This window comes from Ceratotherium simum, chromosome 5 (genome assembly GCF_057802395.1).
Source record: "Ceratotherium simum simum isolate JZ-2026a chromosome 5, ASM5780239v1, whole genome shotgun sequence".
NCBI lineage: Eukaryota > Metazoa > Chordata > Mammalia > Perissodactyla > Rhinocerotidae > Ceratotherium > Ceratotherium simum.
Window position 1 is genome coordinate 69,585,814 of NC_141904.1, and position 23,436 is coordinate 69,609,249.

The following is a 23,436-nucleotide window of genomic DNA, read 5'->3' on the forward strand; positions in this document are numbered from 1 at the left end:
TGGTATTAAGCATCAAATGTCATTTTACAATCAGAGTGGAAATAAGATGACACAGGGTTTTTTTTGTTTTTTTAAATAAAATACTGTTTAAAAATAAATAAAAGTAGGTTATATCCAGAGCGATGGCGCTCTAATCCAAATATTGTCCCACAGTTAAACCAGTGTTTTTGTACGTAATTTAATTTCCCTCCACTGTGAATTCTGTCTTAAACCTTTCATCAGTCAGTCAATTCCCTCAATGAAGGTTGAGACCCAACTTCACTTTATTTTAATAAAGAATATTTTTGACTCAACTACAACGAAGATGAATTGTCATTACTACCCTATACATAAATGTGTAATGTTATCAAAGAAGACAAAATCTACTAAGAAAGACTTTTTATACTTTGTTTTGATCTTTTTGGCGGGGAAGGGGACGGTTGTTACTATCACGCAGCTGTTTGTGTTGGTGTGAAACTGGTCTTCCTAAGAGTTTAGGCTCTTTATATAAAGGCCCCCATTTAAAAGAGCCACTATTTTGGGTTTGCTGCCTTGTTTATGAGTGACAAGACTGAAATAAATATGTAAAGGAGGATGTCCCTGCTTGAGAATAATTCCTGAGATACAATTAAAAATGTACTATGCATTAACCAGCAAAATCTTCCCTAATGCATTGTCATTCCTGGTTTGGGTTCTTCAGCATATTCAAATATGTGTACACATTTAATTTTACCAACTGCATATGCTGTAAGCAGTATTTATGTTTAAGCCTGGCATTGAAAGGAATTTCAATTACCCCTAACATTATATTCTTAGTAGCTAGACGAGAATTAAGGGTTCAAATGTTTTACTAATTATCAGACTAGAGGGCTTCTAGACTGTGTAGCATAACTGTTAATGAAGAGAGGACACTCCTTTGCAACTTAATAGCAAAACCTATATTAACATTTTTCCCCCTAATATGGGCTTTTCAAAACAATGCTGAGAAAGAACATTTACACGTTCCTCAGCATCAGCCGGTGTTTTCTCGAATGAAAACTGCAAGGTTAATTTCCAAGTCATCTCTCGGCTTGTGTTATGCGCTCTGAATTATATACGTACCGGTTTTATGTTACCACGGTTTGACCACTTAACGTGCTGCTTTCAATATACCAATTTAATTCTTACTGAAAGATGATGCCCAAATTCATTAATCTTCAGAATATATATGATAGCATAATATTAAAAAGAAACAGCAAATTTTTCTAGACGTATGCAATTTAAAAAAAATCTCCCAATCAAGATGGTTTTTCTGGCATATTTAGTTACTGGAATTCTACAGCTCCCTTCACTGAATGCAGTTATCTAGCATACTTTTGATCGAATATTTTTATGAAATCATTTGTTCTAATCTAAGCATTTATCATTATATGCAAAAAGATTTCTTGATGAGAATATTATAGACGGTGCATGTTTCTGACATTAGCATGTTATTTGGATGACTAATCTTGCAGATGTGAAATTTTAATGAATTATTCATGAAATTGCTTTCCTCTGAAATTTTAGTTTGCTCTTAATGCTAGTTATTAAACATTTTGTTTTTCCTCTATAAAATTTGATGAAGAAAAATAAGAGTGTACTTCCTCAAGAGAAAGGGCAGCCTCTCTTTTTTATTTTTCCACTTCTCTAAGTGGAGACTTTCACTTTGAAATCCTAAGGACAGGCGCTCCAGCCCTCTGTGACAATGAAAGCTTTTAGTTAAGATTGATTTTAACTGTCTTAAAAGCAGCTGGTGATCAACCTGAGGCAGATGCCTAACATACAGTATCAGCAGGTCAGAAGGGGAAAGAAACTTAGGCTGTGGCGACTTTGACTACCAGTGTGAACAACCAGCATTTTTATTGCATTTGAGAATGCTATCATGTCAGTAATTCGTACTGACTACACAACAATTTTTTTTTATTGTCTGTATCCACAGACACGGAATGATGGAATTACAGTTGATGTCAAGGAATGAGTTTCTTTTATGCCTTATCAAAACAAAACAAAACAAAAAAAATTCTTGTTACTGGCAGCACATATCCACGAAGCACCATGCTCACAGTCCGGACTGTACCATCTTCATCAAGGCTTCTGGGTAGCAGAGATCGTGTGAACTACACGGGGCCCAAAAAACGCCTTTAGAATTAAAAGTCTCATTCTCAGGATAAAAAAGTGAAACCGACTCTCAAAAACATCCGAAGTATCAAGAGGGTAGATCATTAACCAAAAGGTACCAAAAAGATTCAAAAATCCTTATAAGCATGTTCTTCTTTGTACCCTTGGAGACAGAGCTCAGCTGGAATGTGGAAAGGAGAGAAAATATTTTTTACCTTTTTTTTTCCATGATAAAATAGCTAGTGATTTACACCATATTTGGGGTTAGGAATCCAAGGTGTTCTTGACCAGGTCTGACAGAATGCCGGGAATAACATTAGAGCTGTCCGAAGGCGGCAGAGCTGGCGGTCCTCTTCATGTACATAAGCCTTAAGATTTCATTTCACTGCTGGCTCAACGCGGGCAGCGTAACTCGTCCTTCAAGGACAGACTCTAGGGACAAGGAGGATGGATCCTCATTCCTGACAGTGCATTTGCCTGATACAAGGGACTATCTCCCCAATGTACGCTTTTCTTTGACCAAAAAAAAAAAAAAAAAAAAAAAAGTAACAAATTGTCTTTACATCTTGGCACCTTGAAAAGTTTTCTTTTTTTTTTTATACAAAAAGTTCAATAGCTTTGACACTCTCCATTATAATCACTACTTCACTGATAAAACTTTGCAAGTGTGACCCTGGAATTTCATCATGCAAAATATTTACTGCAGCAGGAGAAAACATTTTTTAAAACAACATTTTTTTTTTTCTCTTTTCAAATGTATGAACTTGTTTAAGATAGCCAGGAAGGCTGTGGTAGGATAAACACAAGGGATAGGAATGTATCAAAAACAGATTAACACACACGCACGCGCACACACACAGAAAAACCTGTACAAAATGCTCTGATCAATGAGAACAGGAAAAAAAAAAAATCTGTCAACTATGTTACAATTTAAAAGCCAAAAAAAAAAAAAAAAAGGGAGTTTCTCCCTCCCACATGTCAGGAAATGTCATCCAATATTCTTAAAGCAAGAATAACTAAATAAAATACATGTGCAGCATATTCTGCAATTCCATTACATACAGTAGTTTTTTTCCAAAGCTATTTTCTTTTTTAGTATCGTTAATATAAAGCAGTTGCACGAAAAGCAAAGGTGTTTTGACAAACAGGTGTATGCATTTATTCCTTTTTAGGAACAATATCTAAAAAAAGAACCGCCCTCCGCCCTCCCCCAAAAAAGACAAAGATTCACACAGACACATCGGGATATATGTACAACATAATAAGCCCCATCCTAAAGAAGCGACTGGAATACCCCCAAGGGATACAGAATCAGAATTGTAAAAATCATAGTGAAGTTTGCTTGCTGTAAAGCCTGAGAAATTCTTTTTTTCAGTTGGTTCTTCTGCAAGGCTGTGATACCTGCAAAGATATGTAAAATCTAATTTTTCTTTTTTTTTTCTTTTTGCTACAGTCTTTAGACTAAGCATGCAAGACATACGACTAAGTGCAACTGAGTGAAATGTTTTTTTTTTTTAATTTTAATCATTCCCTAAAGGTTTGAACTGAGGTATGCGTACTAACAGTTTCTCATGCTGTTATCTTTACTCATGTCTAGCTACACATGCTGAGAATGAACTAATCTACCAGATTTTTATCCTCTTTTGAATACCAAACTAACCAGCAACCACTCAGTTTAGAAGCGCAGGGCCCCTTCCCATGACCCTGTCTGGCTACTGCCTGCACATCATGAAGCTGCCTGGAAAAGTGAAAAAAAAGTCTCGAGTGACCACAGACTGCCCTTTATACAGAAAGCAGAGTGACGCTTCAACAGTAACTGCCAAAGACGTTTTTGTACCAAGTTTATGAGTGGACGGGAGTGTTACTTTTTTTTAAATGAAAAATGCTCACCCAAGCCTAATCAGAAAAAAGGAAGGAAAGAGGAGAAAAATTTTAAAGCAAAAGAAAAAAATCGGATCTATGCCAAGATAAACCAAAATGAACGCAGCAATCATAGCACAGTCCTTAAACAAAAGTGGCATACAATCTTTCTTTAAAAGAAATGTCTTCTACAAATACTATTATGTGGTCTCGTTCAATTGTGGAAGCTTTTCTGTTCTCTCTGAATTTTATCATAACTGTCTCCTTTATTGGACACTCCCTAATTTTCAGTGGCATACACTCATTTTTCTCTTTGAGATGTGATTCCCTTCCTTCTTTTACTCCTTTAATACTGTGTCCTACTTTTATCTTCAGTAGCCCCATAATTTCTCTTTACAAGAATGAGTTTTGGTCTCTGTAGAGGTACAGAAGAAAAAAAAAACTAAAAAAAAAGTAACAACTTTGGTTCCATTATCTACTTGGTCTTCTAAATGTACTCTAGGATGAAGGAGCAGTTCTCAGGTTAGCAATAGCCTCTATCTCATCAATTGCCTCTAAATTCTTTTGCCTCCTTTGATCAACAATAAGAGGATATTTGGCTTCATCAGATAAAGCATAAAACAGAGAACATAATTTAGCTTTGTGTAATATCTTTGGTAATTTTAGAAAAAAAGGTACAAAGAATATAAATTAAGCTCCAAAAGGCTATCAAACTAAAACAAACCAAAAGCTACAGTCCTAGATAAATAAATGAGTGACAGGAAAGTGGGTGCAGAGAGGAAGTGTCCGGGGTTCTAAGGACTGAGGTTGTACTGACCGATGACCTCGGTGTTTGACCGTGGTGTTACGCATGCCGTGTTGATTCCCCAAAAGACCCAGGGCTGAGATTCGCCCCCTAGGTCTCCTTGATGTCTTCTGTTAGTTCTTGATTCTGGGTTTTGGTGGGATAATATTGCAAAACAAACAGAACTGCAGTACCAAATTTGCACATTTGAAATTACACTTTAGCATTTGCTGAACTCGGTCCTCATTACTCCCACAACAAGTTCAATCTGAAATCTAATTTGCATTCAAACAGATTAATGCCACCAAGCAGGTCCGAGCTGATGTTTAAATTCAGCGCCACCACCACTTTCAGCCAAGTTGCTCAGGGAAGCCGGCTTTTGGACCAGTTTGCAAACAAACAAAGCAACCCATGCTGGTTTTCACAACAGAGAGCCTGGGGCCCATCACAACTTGGTTATACCAGGGAGAGCCTTGCAGAGCCACGCTGTCAGTCTAGCTATTACGAGGTTTTTTTTGGCGGGGGGTGCTGCCTATGTTTCTTTGTGCTGGTAGAATGCTGTAGCATTCATTAAGAATGATAGTAGCTGCAAAACAAAACAAAAAAAAAGGAAAATCGGAAAAAAAACCCCTTCACACCTCCAATACTGCTTCGTGGAATGAATCTGCATTGTTTCTAGAGTGTCTCCATTTTTTTTTCTGTCATTCATTCTCTTTCTGGCAGGACTTCACGTCTGTGTGAGAGGACCTTCATGTGTAGAGTGCAGCATTTGGGACCTTTTCGAAAAAGACCAAAATGGAATGTTTTCTGACTGGAGAGAAAACGTGGTGATGTCTGAAGGAAAATGGAATGAGTGACAGAAAACTACAAACGAGAAATGACATTCAGTTTTGTATAATAAAAACACCTATTAACATTCATCACAAGGTACAGAAAACTTGAAGCCTCCAAGAGGCCGTGGGCCCAAATGGAGGCCTGAGGTCAGAACTTAAAATGGTATAGTAGAAGCAAAAAAAAAAAAAAAAGCAATACATTAAAAAGTTTGGGATAATTATTTTTTAACCCCTCCCCCCAATACACACACAAAGGCCTTCCCAATCCCAACTGGAAGCAAAAAAAAAAAAAAAAAAAAATGGAGTAAAGGCAGTGATAATCAACATGCAGTACTGTGCAAATAGGTCGTCCATTGGAATCCTTAAATTCTGGGCAGAGGCTTGGTCTGCAGCTTAGGTGCACATGCTCAGTTGGGTGTCCTCAGTGTCCAACGTTGGCAGGACTGCAGTTCAAAGTCTGCTGCTAAAAGTGAATCAGTTTAGCAAATTTACAACACTGATGTTGACTGTTAAGAGAGGAAAATCCCAAGTACCAAACAAGTCCATCCAATGCACAGAGTACAAATTCCTTTTTTCAACAAAAAGTAGAAAAATCAAAAATACTCCCAAATGGGGTTCTTGATGGCACTAAGAGTTAACACATTTCAGAGTTGTCAAAATGTAGTGAAAATCCTCCAGACTGTACAACAAATGGAGAACAATTTCACTGCTAACTTTTGACATGTTTTGTTTTGTTTTGTTTCCCAATCTTCCTTCTTGGGGTCGGCCCGCCCAGACGTTCACTCCATGTCCTCGTTTACTGGTTCGTCTTCGTAATCTCTGTCGTGGTCAAAATCCGGACTGTGGTTGGCTGTTGTCACTAAGGATAGAGGCCCTTCAGCTTCCTCTGGATCGAGGGGCTCTTCTTTGACGTGTACAGGATGCCTGGAAAAACAAGAAAAGGTTCATGGAGGGAAATTCCCAACCCAATGCCGGTTGGGTGTTTTGGGCAACTCAAAAGCCACACTTCAGGACTCCAACGTCCAACACGGTAGCCACTAGCATGTGGCTGTTTAAAATTAATAAACACTTAATACAATTTAAAATTGAGTTGCTCAGTTGCAGTGGCTACATTTCAAGTGCTCAAGAGCCACATGTGGCTGCCATATTGGACAGCACAGAGATAGAAATTTCCATCATTCAAAAGGTTGTTTTGGACAGTGCTGGTCTAGAATGACTAATCTCTGGACAGAAGCGGGACTCTCCTCCCCAGCAGTGTTTCTCACACTTTAATGTGTACTCAAATCCCCTTGGGATCTGTTAAAATGCAGCATGTGACTGAGCAGGCCTGGGGTGGGGCCCGAGACTCTGCATCTCTAACAAGCTCCCAGGTGATACCGCTGGTCCAAGGACCACACTTTGAGTACCAGATAACAGGCCCCGGAGTGGCTTCCAGTGTGGATGAATGCAAATCTTCAAATAATTATGTGAAATAAGAATCTGTAGTACAACGGTGGTTTGTGGGGACCAGTGAGTGCAGGAGGCTGGGCTAATCAGGGCTCGCTGTGTGTTATGCTTTGCTAGTTAACATGCAGAACCTGTGAAAGAACTCTCCAGAGACCGACCCCAAGCGAGGTTCTATCATTAATCAACTTCAAGCAAACACAGCAAAGAGACACCATGATACATGCTTGAAACTCCAAATTAATGCATATTTTTACAAACTGTCAATAAGGCAAGAAAAGCCCTGCCAGGAAACACAAACGGAGAGGAAAAGGCTCGCTCAACACAACAATATGATAAGAAAGCAGAGCCCCAATCAGAATAATAACGCTGTCAGCTGTAAACAAGGCAAAACACGAGGCCCGGCTGGTAGCAGCCACCAGGACGTGCGCGGCTGCGATGAGATCTGCCAACTCGCTCATTATGGACCAGCGAGTGGTTCACCCGAAGGGGACTTCGGGGGGATCACACGAAAGCACTCTGATAACAATTGAGAAATGTTGTTCGTAAATCATATTTACAACCGATCCTTTGCAAATACAAATTACTTTCCGGTGCAGGGCTTTTGATATGTAAAAGAACCATTCAAGTTAAAACGGTCCCATCGCTGGGACAGGCTGCAGAAGGGAGGATTTTTTTAATTGACATTATCAAGTATTAGTAATAAGAGGTGGTGCTGGGGATGGGCTGGCTTCCTAAATAATTGATGTTGTATGCAAACCCCAAAGGCCACTTGAACTATTTAAAAACAAACAGGAGTGCTTTGGACTGCCCTTGACGACGTGAACCTTCAGAAAACCAATTGACTCTAAAATTAGCACAGCCTAGACAGTGTGTGGGGGTAGATGTCGAGATAAATAGCTTTTAAAAAATCGTGCCCATATTCTTAAAAACTATTTGCAAAATTAAATATACCGAAGTTGTAGCATAGTACAAGTGTGCCCCAGCTAGTTTTAGTTTTTCAGTGGTCCTACTTATCTGTGTTTCTAAGGTACCCAGGACTGGCTATGTATTTGGTGGAGCCCGGTGCAAAGTGAAAACGCCGTTCAAAAATTAGTAAGAATTTTGAGACGGAAACGGCAGAGCGTTAAAACTTCTAAGCATGGGATCCTGTGCTGATTGTATATATCATGTGCCTGTGAGTCAGTCCTGGTAGGATCCTCTATACGCTTTTGGGAAGAATTAGGTGTATTGATTACTATTCCTTAAAAAAAAAAATCACCCATAAACCCTAATTAAGGTAAGTTTTCTGTTTTTGCCTATCCTCTCCCATTTGGGGTCATATTTTTACATGTTGTAACCAGAGCAGGAAAATAACCGTTTATTTAGCTAGCTTTACGGTCATAATTTTTATGGCTATAGGAGGTTTCATTGTGTTGACATGTTAGTTCCTTAATACTGGGCATTTTGTGATTGTCTTTTTCTCCCTCACCCCTTCTTTTGCTCTTTGTATAATAGAGAGACCACTTTTATCCATTAATCTTTCTACTTCTGTTGATTTACCTCCTTAGGATAAATTTCTAAGAAAGAAATTCTTAGAGCAAAGGCCAAAACATCTTTATGGTTCTTAGGATTTATTGCGATATTAATTTAGACTCAACCTCATCAGCACCAAGCATCACTATTTAAAAATATTTTGTATAAGGTAAGTCAGGTTACCTTAAATTGTTTCTTGGATTAGTGACAATGGTGAACATTTCTTCATGTCTCAGTTTCATATTTTCATGATCGAGAACTATTACTTCATAAATTACCCCCTCTTCTCCACTGATCACATGGTTCTAGTAATGTAATTGGATAGGAATGTGTCTGTTTTATGTAGCCACGTACTGAAGTTCAAACGTAGTTTCCCTGATCAACATTTTCCTTTAATTTTTTTAAACTATCAGATTTATTAATCTTTTCAGGTTTATAAACCTGAATTTGATGACATGAGATGATGTAAGGCTATGGCTGGGAGGGGGGACTTAGAAGAAATTGAACAGTCTTAATGAAGTCTTGCTTCATAGTTTTAGACTTTGACAAATGTTTTGCTGGGGGGGCTAAAAAAAAGGCGGATACATGTAAGCCCCCCACAAAACACAATTCACATTAGAAAATATTTTGTTTTCCCCTGAAATTTAGAGCCAAACTTCAGTAAGATTATTTGCCATCCCAAACCGCAGATTAGGACCCTACTGTCCATGCCCGCTCATTCCCAGTGCCTAATGCACAGCGGGTCCCCAACAAACGTTAACTGGCGGGATCTACTGTGTGACAACCTGACAACACAACCAGGTTAGATATTAAGGCTTCTTAAAACTCCAGAGAAATGAAATCCAGCTTCACCACATTTCCTGACACCAGCAGAGCCCCCTGAGTGTGGCAAATGCAGTAACAGGCATGCAGTGCTTCAGAGAATAAAAGAGAATGGATTTCCACGCAAGATCCATTTCAGGTAAGACGCATACTATTTAAGATACTATGCTTCACACACACCCATGTGTCTCTGAGAAATTGGAGATGCGCGAGGCAGCCTCTTCTCCTGCAGATCCCCCCCACTCCGCCCCACCTCTCTCTCCGACTCCTACTTCCGAAAGGGCTGCCAATGAATAACTGTACAAAACCACACATTTCCCTTCTCACATCTGGGTAACTCCTTTGTTTAGCCACTCTGGGAACACAAGAGTTTTAACTAAAGCTGACTGGTGTGTAAAGGCACTGTGTTCCGAGGGTGTGTGCACAGCGTGGAGTGTTTTGCTTTGCAGGTCCTTTAGCTTCTATCAGGATACAAGTACAATGCCCCAAAGCCCTAATTATGTGACTACTTTCCCGTGTTTCAAAAGAGAAACAAAATGTAGTGGTATCTGAGTGTCACAGAAAGGGTGGGAATGAAGAGTTCTGTTTCCACACTAGATATTAGCTGGGCTGCCGCACTAACAAGGTCCTTTAAGCCTTGCTGTGAGGTTTACGGCTTCATTTATTCCGATAGACTAGAAGAGTTAAGAAATAGTTTGCATCATAGCAGGGTCACGCATATTGGACAGGAATGAAAACTAAGTCATTATAGAATTCACTTAATGGAAATACAGGGTTGAAAAGAATAAGGGTCTATGACACTGAGAGCAAGCACAGGGAATCTGCTATTGACATATAATTATGTTTAGCAAACAGTGCAAACCTGTGAGATTTGAGCAACAAACAGTATGCATTTGGATGTCTTTCCGTAGGTTTTTTTTTAAAAAAGCAGTTGAAACTTAAAAATTACGCTGACTGCTGTAAAACATGGTTTCTGGTAATACTGGGGTTAATTCGAAGTTGTTAAACAAATTAACTTCATAGTGACTTTATCCTGTACAGCAAAATTAGCATCACTCTAAACTGCTGCCTTAGGTTTTTATCCCAATATCTTTCTTTTTTCTTTCTTTTTTTAGTGATCCTTTGTTCAAAATAATTAATAGGAATATATGTATCAACTAAACCTTGTAGTTCGTACCGATTATGAGAAACGGTATCTCTTCCATTCAGTAACTTCAGATGGTTTTGAGCTAATGAGTATTTCTTGCAGTAGCTTATATACCAATTTACATTTGCTCTGAACTTCCTTAATATCTGAGTAAACACTGCTGTCATGACAATGATTTAAAGAGGAATACAAGTGTGATAACAATAAAGTCAGAAACACCAGGTTGCTTTAGAAAGGATGATATATGGCAGTATCAGTGTGAAAGATAAACACATTCTTAAAATGTGGAGTAAATGCTAAGAGACTGTTGGTATAAATTAAAAATGATTATTTCTATCTTTAAAGATCCTTTTCAAAGCACTTTGGGCATGAAATTCAAATGCTAAATAATCAAATTTCAGATTCCCCCGAACCCACCAACTACCCTGGCAGACGGCATTTTTTTCCTTTGTCATTAGATGCCAATTCATTCTGTTCCTAATTGCTACAGGTCATATTTTCCATTCCTATCACTCACATCATCTTAAAATAAGATGTTGGTCAGTAATTCAGAAAGACCGTGTGGACAAGTGGCCTGTTCCAGGAGCTGACAGTATTGCAAACATTGAATTGGTTTATTCCTTTAAAGTGGGCAACAGTCTGTCATTCTACAGCATCCCCGGCAAATCCAATCATTGGGGATAACGTGGTTTCCTTTCTCTGTTTTAAACTTTTCCTGGGAGAGAGGGAGTTGTTATAGTCACCCCTATTCCCTCCCCTCACCCACCCACAGGGGCATCACAGCCTTTCCTAAGGTTAGCCGGCTGCTAGTGCCATTCACATTCAGCATGGACAACCATCGCCCATCAGTTCATTCAGTTATATGTGTGCTCATTATACTGCCGTCTGCTGCTATAATGCTCCTATTAATTTTCCTTTTGATATTTTAAGAGGAATCTATAAATCATGCCGCCTTTCATTTGCACCATCGTTAATGCTTGATAATAACGCTTCGGCGTGGTGTGCGTGGTTCAGCTTATCACACAACCAAGTAAACAAGCACCCTTTTCCTCCCTGCTAGGTTCAGCATGTCTGCAAGTTGAACAAACCACCAACTTTTCACGGAGACGCATACTAATTTTAGGAGGAAAAGGTAATGTGGCTTAAATAATGGCTTGAGATGCCAAGCAGAGGGAAAAAAGCAAACACGTCACCCATTTTATTGCTGTGTGCACTTGTAGGACTGCATGAAGCCAATTGCTTTTATGGGAAAGTTAGTAAATGGTCCTTTTATGTGCTAACCGAGCTAAACATTTCCAGAAGCACAGACTTCTACCTGAGTTCTAGGAAATCAGAAATTACAGAAAAGGTGTAAAAAAAAAAAAAAAAAAGTGGCCAGAGAAGGGCTTGTGTGCACATAAAACAGGGAGACCAGGATCTGAAAGCATAGACCTTCTGGGCAGACGGTACTCACACAGCTTGCATAGGGGATCTGCCTGGACTGCTGTCGCTCTCGTTGCTGTTGGTATGCTCCATTGCCCCGTTCAGCTCTTCCCGTATCGCGCTGGCTAAGTTGCCCAGAGTGGGATTTCCCATGGAAGCGGTAGTGTATAGAGGTATACTATTCTCAGCCATCGAAGCCTGCCATCAACCAAAAGAGAATTTATGAAGACATAGGGTATGCACAGACAGGGAAGCTATTAATTATGGGTGTATTCAATAATCTTCAGTTCAAGTTCATTGTAGCATGGTTGACAAATACAAGTTTCTAATGGGGGTACAAGGATTTTGCTTTAAAACTTAGACTCATGACACATGTCCGAAGCTTGGTTTCAAAGAGCTAGCTGGGGGGACCAAAGCACCCATCGGGAGGGAGGACTCAATTCAGCCCTGCTGGGTAGAGTCACATGGTTTAGACAAGGCTCTCTAATATGAGGTTTATATCTGATGCCTTTTTTCAAGAGCAACTGAATATTTTCAGATCACAGGGATATATAATGGAATTTTCATTTCTTTATCCACTTTGATGACTCCAGTATTGGATATTAAAGATTTGATCAGATTATTCTGGCCGCACAGCTCAAACTTATGAGAACTTCCATAAACATTTACCTCTTAGATCCTATAGAAAAAGAAGAGATTATAGAATTGGAATCAATTTTTATCTCCCTCCATCATTTCCGTTTTAATGATTTTTGAATCTGTTTAGTGTATGTCGAGATAACTGGTTGAGAGTAACACCATGCAATCTTGCAGAGTCAGACCAATCACCTGGAATTTTAGGACTAAAGAAAAAAATCGTATTTCTTTGGGGTACTTAAGTACACCCATATTGAAGGTGACAAAGTCATTCCAAATGAGTGTCAGCAAAAAAGTGTGGAAATGAAAAAAAAAAAAAAAAAAACCCTAAACTCTAGTGGGATACTGTTCACTTCCTATCCTACTGCATCTGAATAAAATGACCACCCAGTCTGAAATACAGACAATAGTCAAATATATCACTCAACTAAAGGATCCACGTTGTTTCGTTTGGGTAGTGATTATGACCCAGTGACTTTTCATTTTATTAAAGAGGACAGATTTTCAAAAACTGGCAGCTGTAATCAGACTAAGATTTATCAACACTGTCCTCTTGCAGACTACACTATGCCTGGTTTTCCATTCTAATGAGGAAAAAGTACAATCACAAGACAATCTGGCATGGTGACTTCAATTGGCCAGTGATACAGGAGTCCAAACTATTCTAGAAATCCTGGCTCTAGAGAGAAAGTAAGAGCCAAAAAATGAAGAAAGAGAGCGTGCAAAGCTGGGCTATAGGGAATCTGCTTATTATGACAATCATGGTCTCATTCACTGTACAAACCCCAAAGCCAGAAATGCCTCCTAGAGACAAGCCCCGTGTCAGAAGACCCATACACACCTAACACAGCATTGGCTAAGGGACTATTTTCAAGGCTGGGCCCTCTGTAAGCCCACAGCTTTTCCTTCCCTCCACTTCTGAATTTATATAACTGCCTTCTTTTAAAGAGTGGAAAAAAAAAAATCTTGTTTTTATTTCCAAATGTGGTGAACTCATTTTGATGAACAGCATTCCTCACTCTCCTACAGTTTGTCAAATAATTTGCATCAAGTACTTTTTTCAACAGATCTCTTGTAATTGCAATAAAGCATTTTTCCTTTTTTTTGGCAGAGCAAAAAGCAAGAACGGTTGCCAGAATTTTTTTTTGGCAAACTACAGCTGGACAAGCATCTTAACTGCCTTTATTTGAGACAACACCGTGGTCATGCCTCTCTCAGCCATGGAACTATCATCTGAGTCTCTTTTCTGGAGATACCACAAGATCAGCTCTCACAACATTATTTCACTACTACACAGTCAGAATGTGGCAAAAGCGGCGCCCTCTCCAGCTTGACATTTAAGCAGCTTCTCAAGTCAAAAACTGAGAAGTAAAGACAAAATTGAAATGTTTCTAAGAAAGTGTTCTTTGGGGTGAGCTGGTCACCCAATGGACAGGACAACCTTCTCGGGATCATTTGCTCTCCTTGGCTCTCAAAGTGTTCTAGGTCAAGGCCATTTCTGATTGGCACTGGATCATAAAACATGGGCTGAGGCCCAAGAGCCACGGTGGTGGTGAAAGGTATCCAAAGAGAAGCACTTACATTGATCCCTCGGTTCTCAGACAAGAAACACTAAGTGAAGAAAACCAGCCTTGTCTCTTTAAAGAATGATCAAGTGGGCTGCAAAGAGAACCTGGTGCCTGATAGACAATAGAGCCTCCTGAACATCTTTGTTGAGTGAGTGATCAAAACCACCCACCCAAGGTTAGAAAAATTTTCACCAACTGCTTCTGCCTAACAAAGTGGTTCTTTTATGTCGTTGATGTCCATTTAGGAGCAGGTGGGTTACAACTTTTATAACGGACTTAATTACATAAATGGTACTGTGCACAGTATGTGGTTTCATATCAAACTGGTACCTCTGCCAAAAAAACGAAGGTGCTTAAGTAACGGTGCAGAAGTCCATAAGTACCATTGCTTCTGGAACATTAACCACTCTGAGATCCTTGGGGGAAAGGCAGTCTATAAATATGAAGCTTTACGGTTACCCTTAGTTACTTCACTTTTTCAGAGCATAATGCAATCTGTCCCAAGTCCAACGTTTTATTTCTGTAGTGGATTCTGCTGTCCTATTTTATATATTGTATATCATGCATTATGTTGCTCTAGTAATCTTTTTAAGATGTTGTTCCACTATTATTTTTACTTGTCTTGAAAAATGGAAATGGGCAATAATGGAAAGGAGGGCCTGCTGGTAGAATCTTTATTTAATTTGCACAGCAGAAAGTTATCTTATGAGACTGTCTACTGACCATGGATCCAAACTCATAAAGGAGAGGGAAAAGATCCACTCCTCAAATCATGAATTTATATCAATTTATTCAACCTCCCTTCATTGTGGCTATAAAGTGTTCTTAGAAAACTGCAGGATAGTTTTGGGCTATCACTGAATATAAGAAAGGGTGCCGAGGATGCCAAAAACAAATGTTTTAAAGATGAAACATGAACAGTTCTGTAATGATAAAGCATACTAATTGAAATTAGTCACACAGTTAGGAGAACCCAGAGGATGGGGGATCACTGGCTTTTTTTTTTTGCCTTTCCACCTCATGAATGTAAAATGTGCTTATAATCTTAATACCATTCCAGATAGAGCAGCCTGTAAATTCACACTTCACGAGACTCCAGGGAAAATAAGTTACTAATGAATAGTATTTACAGTGGTGGCATCTAAGCGTGCTTTCATTTGCTTTTCTAAAGTTACTGTGTAAACTGCAAGTAATTAAAAGAAACGCAGAAAGTAGTTCCTCCTATTAAATTTGGTTCAGGCTAAAAATAAATAAATATAATTACTGAAAAGCTAAGTTTAGGGAATTTGCCTCCGAACTCAAACTGTATAAAAGGCATATCATCCATTCTTGGGAGCCTCAAGCCTCTGCTGAGCGAGCTGGGAAAATAATTCTGTAGGGTGCAGAGTAGGAATATTCGTTTAATGAATATCAAGAACCAGGGCTCCTGTCATCATCTCCTCTTCACCCCACCCTGTTCTTGTAATGCCAAGAATCTCAACCATTTTTTCATTATTAATTTAGACTTTTGCTTTCCTATTTGCGCCCTCCCCTCATGCAATTTTAATATCTGCTTATGTATTATGGAACTTTGGAGGGGCACGAGGCACTGTATGTAACATCTAAGTACCAATTTTGGGGTGATACAGCCCCCAACAAGAATGCATGCTGTAAAGGTCTGCAGTGGAATTGGATTACCAATGTCACCTCTGTCTATAGACTAAATCATTTAAAAGTTATCAAGATTCCCTTGGCCTTTTTTCTAGAACAATCCAGGCAGGGTCAAAACCAAACAGAACCACTGACCAAAAGGACACGGCCTACCTATGAACTCATGAGAGGGGCTTGGGCACTAGACCCAGGTATTTTAATGAAGTGGTACTGCATCTTCTTGTGGACTTATTATGACATGACTTTACTGTTTGGTAACTGAGAAATGCGATAAATAAAAGGCTCGCTAGATGCCAGGGCTGCCCTGGGAACTCATATTTAGGTGGTAATCTCACTCTTGCTCATTCTGCTCAATACTGGCGTCTTCATCCCCCAGTAACGTTGGTTATGTAACAAGAGCTTGGTTTGTCAGCAGGAAACAAACATTCTGTGCACTTATTATGTAATCTTGAGCAATCCACTGGAAACCTAGAGTTTTCTTAAACACCTCTATCATTTAAACAAAACAGTTTACTCTTACAAAGTGAACCAAACCCGCATCGCCCCCTGACAAAAGTAAAGATGCTAAAACAGACTTTAAAAGAAGAAGAAGAAATAAAAAGCTCTGCTTTCTCTTTAAACCCGTGAACAATAGAAGGTCATGTGATACAGTGGCCTATCATCCAGCACATTAATAGCTGTGCTAGAGTAATTACACTTGTGGTATTTTTGCCTCAAGTGAAATTCTGAAATAAGAGGATGGAAATTATGATACTGCTGATAAATATTAATAAGTGAACTTTTAATTTTTTTGCCACAATATTCAAAATGCTAAGCATCCTGCTAATGCTGAAGCAGCCCGATGTGTTTGCCTCCAGGGAGTACGATGCTTTGTGCACTTAAGAAAAAAGTTTAACGGAATTAAAATTTAATATCTAATTAGAGTGAGGCTAATATATTTTGAAATGAGTGGGGGAGACATGTGCCCCTGCTGCATATTGGGGACGGCCATTAATCTTACCTGTAAAGCTGCATTGAGAGGTGTGCAGTAGGCGTGGCTGCTCTGCATGTTTTTAATAAGGGAAGGATTACTGCATAAGAAAAAGATAAAAACTCCAAGTTAAACACAATCAACCCCTGAGTTCCTAGCTAAGCATTGTTTTAAGCTTGCTGGTATCCTTCCAAATCAGAAATTCCCCCCAGTAACAAAACCAAAGAAAAGTTAGGTTTTTTCCATATCCCCTGGCTCTACTGGGCTGGTCTGTGTGAACATCTCTGGGTATGACAGACTTGGCTATTCATGGAAACTGGGTATAAAATTCATGCTTAAGTAATAACAGGCTTGGGCACTCCCTCCATCGATAAATTTTTATATCACAAAATACTGGCCTCTCGGCAAATTTTTAGTTGCCTTCACTCCAACAAGAAGGCAGAAGCTCTGGGGCACTGGGCTGGGGGATGTCAGTGAGCTGACAGCAGGGTTTCCTCGGCGTGAGCTAGAGGAATCTGGGCTCTTAAGCCTCTCCATGATTTGAAATCTATAATGACTGCTCGAGGAAGAGCAGGGTGGCTCTGAAGATCTCCAAGGCATGGTTATTGCCAAAAGAAGATGGAGAGAAGAGTATGCTAGAGGAGGGTCATTCCTAAGTAAGGTGGGAGGTTGGGTTGAGGTCTTGCTTGCACAGACAAATCCGGAAGGATATAAGAATATTTGATGCTGTGTCCATTAACTGACCAAAGGAAGACAGGACACTGTTCTAAGAAAATCTCTAGCTTGGTAAGAATAAAAATACTAAACAATCATGGAGGAGATACCGAGGGAAAGGAGTAGCTTCCAGTAGGAAATTACCTACATTAATCAGTGGCCTTCAAATGAAGTATATGTGCTGTTATCAATTTCTTTCCTATGCTCGGAGCATTTTAATCATTCATTTCACTACATTTATATTATTATACTGACTGAGTCAAAAATAAGAAATTTACCCCATTAAATACACATTTTAACTCTAAATAAAAGCTTCCTTGCTACTTGGAGGAATGAGGGGTCACGCAAAAGTATTTAGTTATAGGGTCCCCGAAAGCTGCTGAATCAAAATACAAACAATATTTGCATCAAAGACGTCAAAAAAGCATTATTCAAGGCACTGGTGTTCCAAAGAGAAACGAGAGAAATACATGTACAAATCACACATTTTAGTCCCGTTGCAGAAAGCCGTGGCACTGCTACTTGGTGAAATGCACAACTACATGGGATGAGTCAACCATGCAAAGCCAAAGCAACAGCAGAAAAAAAAAACAAAAGCAAGTAAAGGCTCTTACTGTGCGACAAGCTCGTCAAAGTTTTCATCGGGGCAGTATTTGCGAGGACGGCCTCGTTGAATATGGCGGCCACGTTTAAACTCTTCATCATCAACTGTCCAAAAGGACCCAAACTCATCCTCTACTCTGATAAAGCACTTATGCAGTGAGAGGTTGGTGCGAATGGCACCCTGGGATAGGAGCAGCAGCAAAGGAGATGAAGTGGCAACAAAAGGAGACGGGGTTGGGGGCAGAACAGACATCCAATACAGGGAACAGGAAAAAGAAAATAAAATGCAATAAGCATAAGCAAATGGTTTGTGAGGGTTAATATGCATTGCCACCTAAAAGCTACTAGCATGTGATGCGACAAAGACCGCAAGCAGGGCAGGGGGACTGGTGGGTATACAAAACAGGAGGGATGAAATGCTTTTTTGCTTCCCTTAACTGAGACAACGTGAAACGGTTCTTTGGTCTAACACCATCTAGCAGCCAAAAGCCTCTAAGTTACACTTGTTAGCACAATCCAAGCTAGGCTGAGAAGTTCAAACATGGCGGACGTACCCACTGATCTTTTGTGGCCTTCGCTTTTGGAATTCTACTTCATCCACTGTCCATACCGCCCCTTTAACGTTTTCTACTCGCACAAAACACTTGTGAAGACTAAGATTATGACGCACTGCATTCTGCAGCAAGTATAAAAGAGAGAACATTTACATTTTCTATAAGAAAAGACTCTAAAAACAGCAGTAAATTCAGCCTCACAGTCCACATGTATAAAACCATCCCCAAGAGCTGTGGCTACCACCCCCCGTGGATGATCTTCTTGTGGTGAAGGGTGCCTTTTCCAAAAGCAAAAATAAAAAACCAAAATTATGAATTAATTGTACTTTGGCATTTTAGTCTAGTCTCTGGTCGTAGCTAACCAGAAGAAATATTTTTTAATATGCACATGAGCCCAAAATAGATTTCACAGTAGAAATCTGAAAATATTGTTAATGTAACTTCAAAATAAACATGTAAAGCATATAACTGTCCCTTTTAAACACACTTATCTCCTATCAAAAAAGAGTAGTTTTGTTTTTTTTTTAAAACCATGAAAGATGAAGACATTTTGTTCTAAGTTTTGGCTTTAAAACTTGCTATGGGTTTTCTCAGATTTACGAAGAAGAAATCTAAATTGGATTTTACCATTGAGAGTATCACTTCCTGTAGCCAACAAGTTCAGGGAGTGAAATGACCCCCAATGCATCAGTCTCCATCATCGAGCTATGTCTTACCTTCCTGAATACACATAAAAAAGTTGGCCCTTACTATGGGCAAGTACCTTAATCAACTGAGAAAAAGCCCAAGGAGCAGTCGAGTAGAACTCGCAATGGTAAAATGAGGATATTCCTGCAGTTGATGGTTTCTATAGACACGTTTCTTTCTTATGGTTAAAAGTCATTTCTGGTCATTCCTAAGCTGAGACCCTTGACACCTATAATCTATCAAAAAGGAGGATCTCAACTCAAAGGTGAAGAGCTTTTAACATCTCATCTTTCCTTTGCGTTTCAGGAAAATCCACAACTCTTTCTGGGTACAGTAATAAGCAGGGCTTCATTTCTTGAGTCCTCCTGATTGAACTTACTGATCTAGACTCAAAATTAGACATGAGGATATTACAAAGGAGACCCGCGTCATTTACTCAAAGCTTTGTTCTTACAGGGAATAAGTAGGTGACAACTGAGGCATGAGAAGGTGATGCAGACACCACACCTCATACACCCTGTAAGCCCTTCACTTAATTCCAGTAATGCTGCTATTGCTCAAACATTTTGCACCCCTCCCCTTTGACCACCTGCAATATTTCCTCTCTAAATTATCTTTCAAAGTGGCAAATCTTGATACTTGGAGAGGTGTTTCAATTTTTGGACAATCACCATTGGTGACTCTGTGAGGAGTCAAACTAGACAATGATGATTTTTCTTTTCCAATATGGAATATTTAGAAGATAATGAGACAAGTTTTATTACATGGCATGATGAACTGCTCACAAGGAGAATACACAGGATAAATTCTCAAGGAGCTTTTGCAGAATGCCAGCATACCTGGGGTAGTTTCAAGACACCCAGGTCACTATGAAAGGACACTCTTGATTCAAACAGGTCTGATAGGTTTGCATAAAAACAAAACAAAACCAGGGCCGGCCCAGTGGCACAGTGGTTAAGTTTGCACACTCCGCTTTGGCGGCCCTGGGTTCACAGGTTCAGATCCCGGGCGTGGACCTGCACACACAGCTAGTTGGGCCATGCTATGGCAGCGTCCCACATACAACATAGAGGAAGACTGGCACAGATGTTAGCTCAGGGACAATCTTACTCAAGCAAAAAGAGGAAGATTGGCAACAGATGTTAGCTCAGGGCCAATCTTCCTCACCCAAAAAACAAAACACAAAAATCTCTGGAAAATATTTGGCATGTTATAATTACACTAGGTAGGACAAATTTCTTTGCATATAAATTGTTGTCTGGTTTTTAAATAAGCATTTTTTTATATTGCACAAAGGCACAGTATAAGGATACTAAAGGTTTACTGTTATCTCCTAGAACAACACTGAGGAGGCTGAAATACGCAAACAAACCCAAATTTCCTTAAAAAAAAAACCCAGCATGTATACGTATAGGAGACATAATTGGGAAAGAAATCAACATTTCTCCTCATCCTAATCATTATCTGTTGTAAGGTAAGTATCGAAATGTATAAAACGGAAACGATCTAAAGAAGCCACATATGTGAAAAGGATGGCTGTAGCCCTATCTGAACTATAGAGCCATGTAAGTAAAGATGTAACGTCAAAACTGGAGTTTGTTTTCAAAGACTACACATCAAAGCTAGAAATCAAGAGGTTCCCAAAAAGATGAGCAAGTTCTTTTCAGTCATAACTTTAACCGGGCATTTCATCTTTTGTCTAAGATCACAATACAAATAAGGACACAGAGAAAATTAAACATGTTTATGAGTCAATCAAGTACTTCATCGAGGACTCTTTACATTAATGGCACTTTTTCCTGCAGTTCACAAAAATGAAAAAGTTAAATCTGAAGATCTGAGCTTAAAAATCATTCACAACTGGTAATCATTTCTTTTTAAATTTGATCATTTGCTATTTATAAAAGGTAATTTGAAGAAAATATATCCTTCCTGCTTATACTTCCTAAATTTTGACAAGCATCTGTAGCTCAAGATCCTTTGTATTTTATCTCCTAAGGCAGGCTGAGGAAAAGAGGGTAAGATTTTGAACACAGGTTGCCTTCAGCACCCATGTGCCTTAATAGAAATAAAAACGATGATTTGAGCCACAACAGATATTCACAACTCTGTAAAGTGCATGAATTAAATCTACGGTTATATTCATTTTCTTTTAAAATGCTAATTTATCAGGAATGTAACAGAGGAAATATGTTTTCTGTTTTTGCTTTTGTTTCTCTCCCATATAAAATTAAGTAGCAAGGAAGACATTTATTTCATGCAAAGTAAATTTTCCTTGCATCCTGTAATAAATATCATAACAATGACATGTAAAAATATCCTAAAATATTTGCATTTTAAATGTTTTCGAATTTAGGAATTATAAGAATTCTAGATAGAAAAAATGCAAAAAAAATTAATATCATATTATACCTGCCATCTTCTATAACAAGAATATTAGAAATCAAGAAATTGAAAGTGAAAAAAATCCAAAAATTTGTGACTGTCTAATCTAATATAATGGAATAAGTGCTGATGGAATCTATGAACCAACTGCTGAACTGGGAATGAGGTATGTCATGTGACCTCATGCCTTGTTGGGAGCATCCAACGTGGAGCTATGGCATTTGACCTCTTTTTAGCAAATGATATTAAAGTGAAGTTACATAATTCAGAGTTACTTTTCTTCCCCAGAGTATCTAAGACAGTCTCTCGACTTAAAGAAAAAAAAACCCTTAAATTGTGTTCTCACGTATCTAGTGCTAGTACTTGCACTGCACAGCTTTCTCCACTAATTGGGTTAAGGAGCTTTTAGCCAACCAACAAGGGTTATGTCAGGTTTGTCTGATCATTTCTCCAAATTCCTAATGATTAAAAAAAAAATTATCTATGCATCTCTGCAAATACTGGTGGTGGCTAAAGACCTAAAAGCACGAGGTTTGTGTAACAGGACAACCTCAACATCTGGGCAACAGTGGTCATCTGCTACTTTCCCCTACATATTCCAACCAGAGAAAGATGATTTTACTGGTTGGTCCATCCAACATCTGATGCCAATGTAATGGCAGTCTTCCATCCTAGCGTTTTAACCACAATGGAACTATTTTCTCAATCAAATATTCCTATAAATTAGGCTCCTTGAACGTATCAAAACAATATAAATATAACTCAAAACAACTGCATTTTATCAACAACAAATTCTCTTCTATAAACAGCAAAATCCAAGACTAAACAGGCCTGCAAGTAAGCTTACCTTCCACGTGGCTGCATTGCGTCGGAAGTAAGCAAACATTCGTGTGAACCAGTTATAGATTTCATTTAGTGTTAGCTGCTTTTCTGGAGATTCGAGAATGGCCTGTAAAGCAAAAGTAACAGAAGAAGATAATTTATGACCAAATCAGCAGAATCGTCATTATACAGTTTCTTGAAAATATAAAATAACTGTGATTCAGAGCTGAATCCTAAGAAAGGTTTCACAAAATGATCTAAGATTAATGATTGTATTTAACAGTTCAATAGCAAAATTCAAAATGGAATTATCTAATTGTTTTGAGTTTTTATTTCTGTTTCCGTACAGAAATATTAATTTATTAGTCATTCATAAAGCAGAATCAAAGAGAAATGCAAAACATTTCACTAGCTGATTAAAGCTCAGTAATTATTTAGAGCTCAGATTAATTCTAGGGATCAGAGATTACTGTAGCTTGTGATAATTGACTTGCCATCTTTAAACAGGCTCATTTTCACTGTTGTGTGAAATGAATTTCCTAATAATCACATTGTATTGTAATACTTAATCAAAAGCAATTATGTTATATATTGCAGTTTTAAAAAACCTTATAGAAAAGGTTTTAGCATGCTTGCATACTAAGCGGTTTTAAATCTACTTCATCAATATAATATATCCACATACACCTTTTGATATAATTTTAGGTACTGTTATTTACTCACCTGCCTAATTAAAGATGCATATGTAAATGGTGGTCTAACTTCCGCGTTCTTATAAAATTCTTGGTTCTGCGCAATATCTGCTAAATGAGAATCATTGTCCTATTAATTATCACTTTTTAAAGAGAGGCTGGTCTACAAGAATTGCATATTGCAATTCTTCATGAGGCAAAAATGGAGTATCTA

At 38.6% G+C, this 23,436-nt stretch overlaps 1 protein-coding gene across 19 annotated transcripts in view; it reads right to left on the reverse strand.

Annotated features, from left to right (window-relative positions):
* Positions 1–1,832: 1,832 nt before the first annotated feature.
* The window catches only part of FOXP1 (forkhead box P1), a 577,255-nt gene continuing 555,651 nt past the window's right edge, over positions 1,833–23,436 (reverse strand). For 12 of the 19 annotated variants that reach the window (XM_087431333.1, XM_087431334.1, XM_087431327.1 and 9 more), the window contains 6 exons: positions 23,254–23,333; positions 22,556–22,657; positions 18,094–18,263; positions 16,796–16,865; positions 11,973–12,139; positions 1,833–6,516 (listed from right to left, as the gene is read on the reverse strand). In XM_087431333.1, the coding sequence (XP_087287459.1) occupies positions 6,372–6,516; positions 11,973–12,139; positions 16,796–16,865; positions 18,094–18,263; positions 22,556–22,657; positions 23,254–23,333 (734 nt within the window). In that variant the 3' untranslated portion in view covers positions 1,833–6,371. Of the gene's footprint in view, positions 6,517–11,972; positions 12,140–16,795; positions 16,866–18,093; positions 18,264–18,636; positions 18,759–22,555; positions 22,658–23,253; positions 23,334–23,436 lie in introns of those variants that run through there. The other 7 variants (XM_014793749.2, XM_087431339.1, XM_004419919.3 and 4 more) reach the window with 4 other exon arrangements.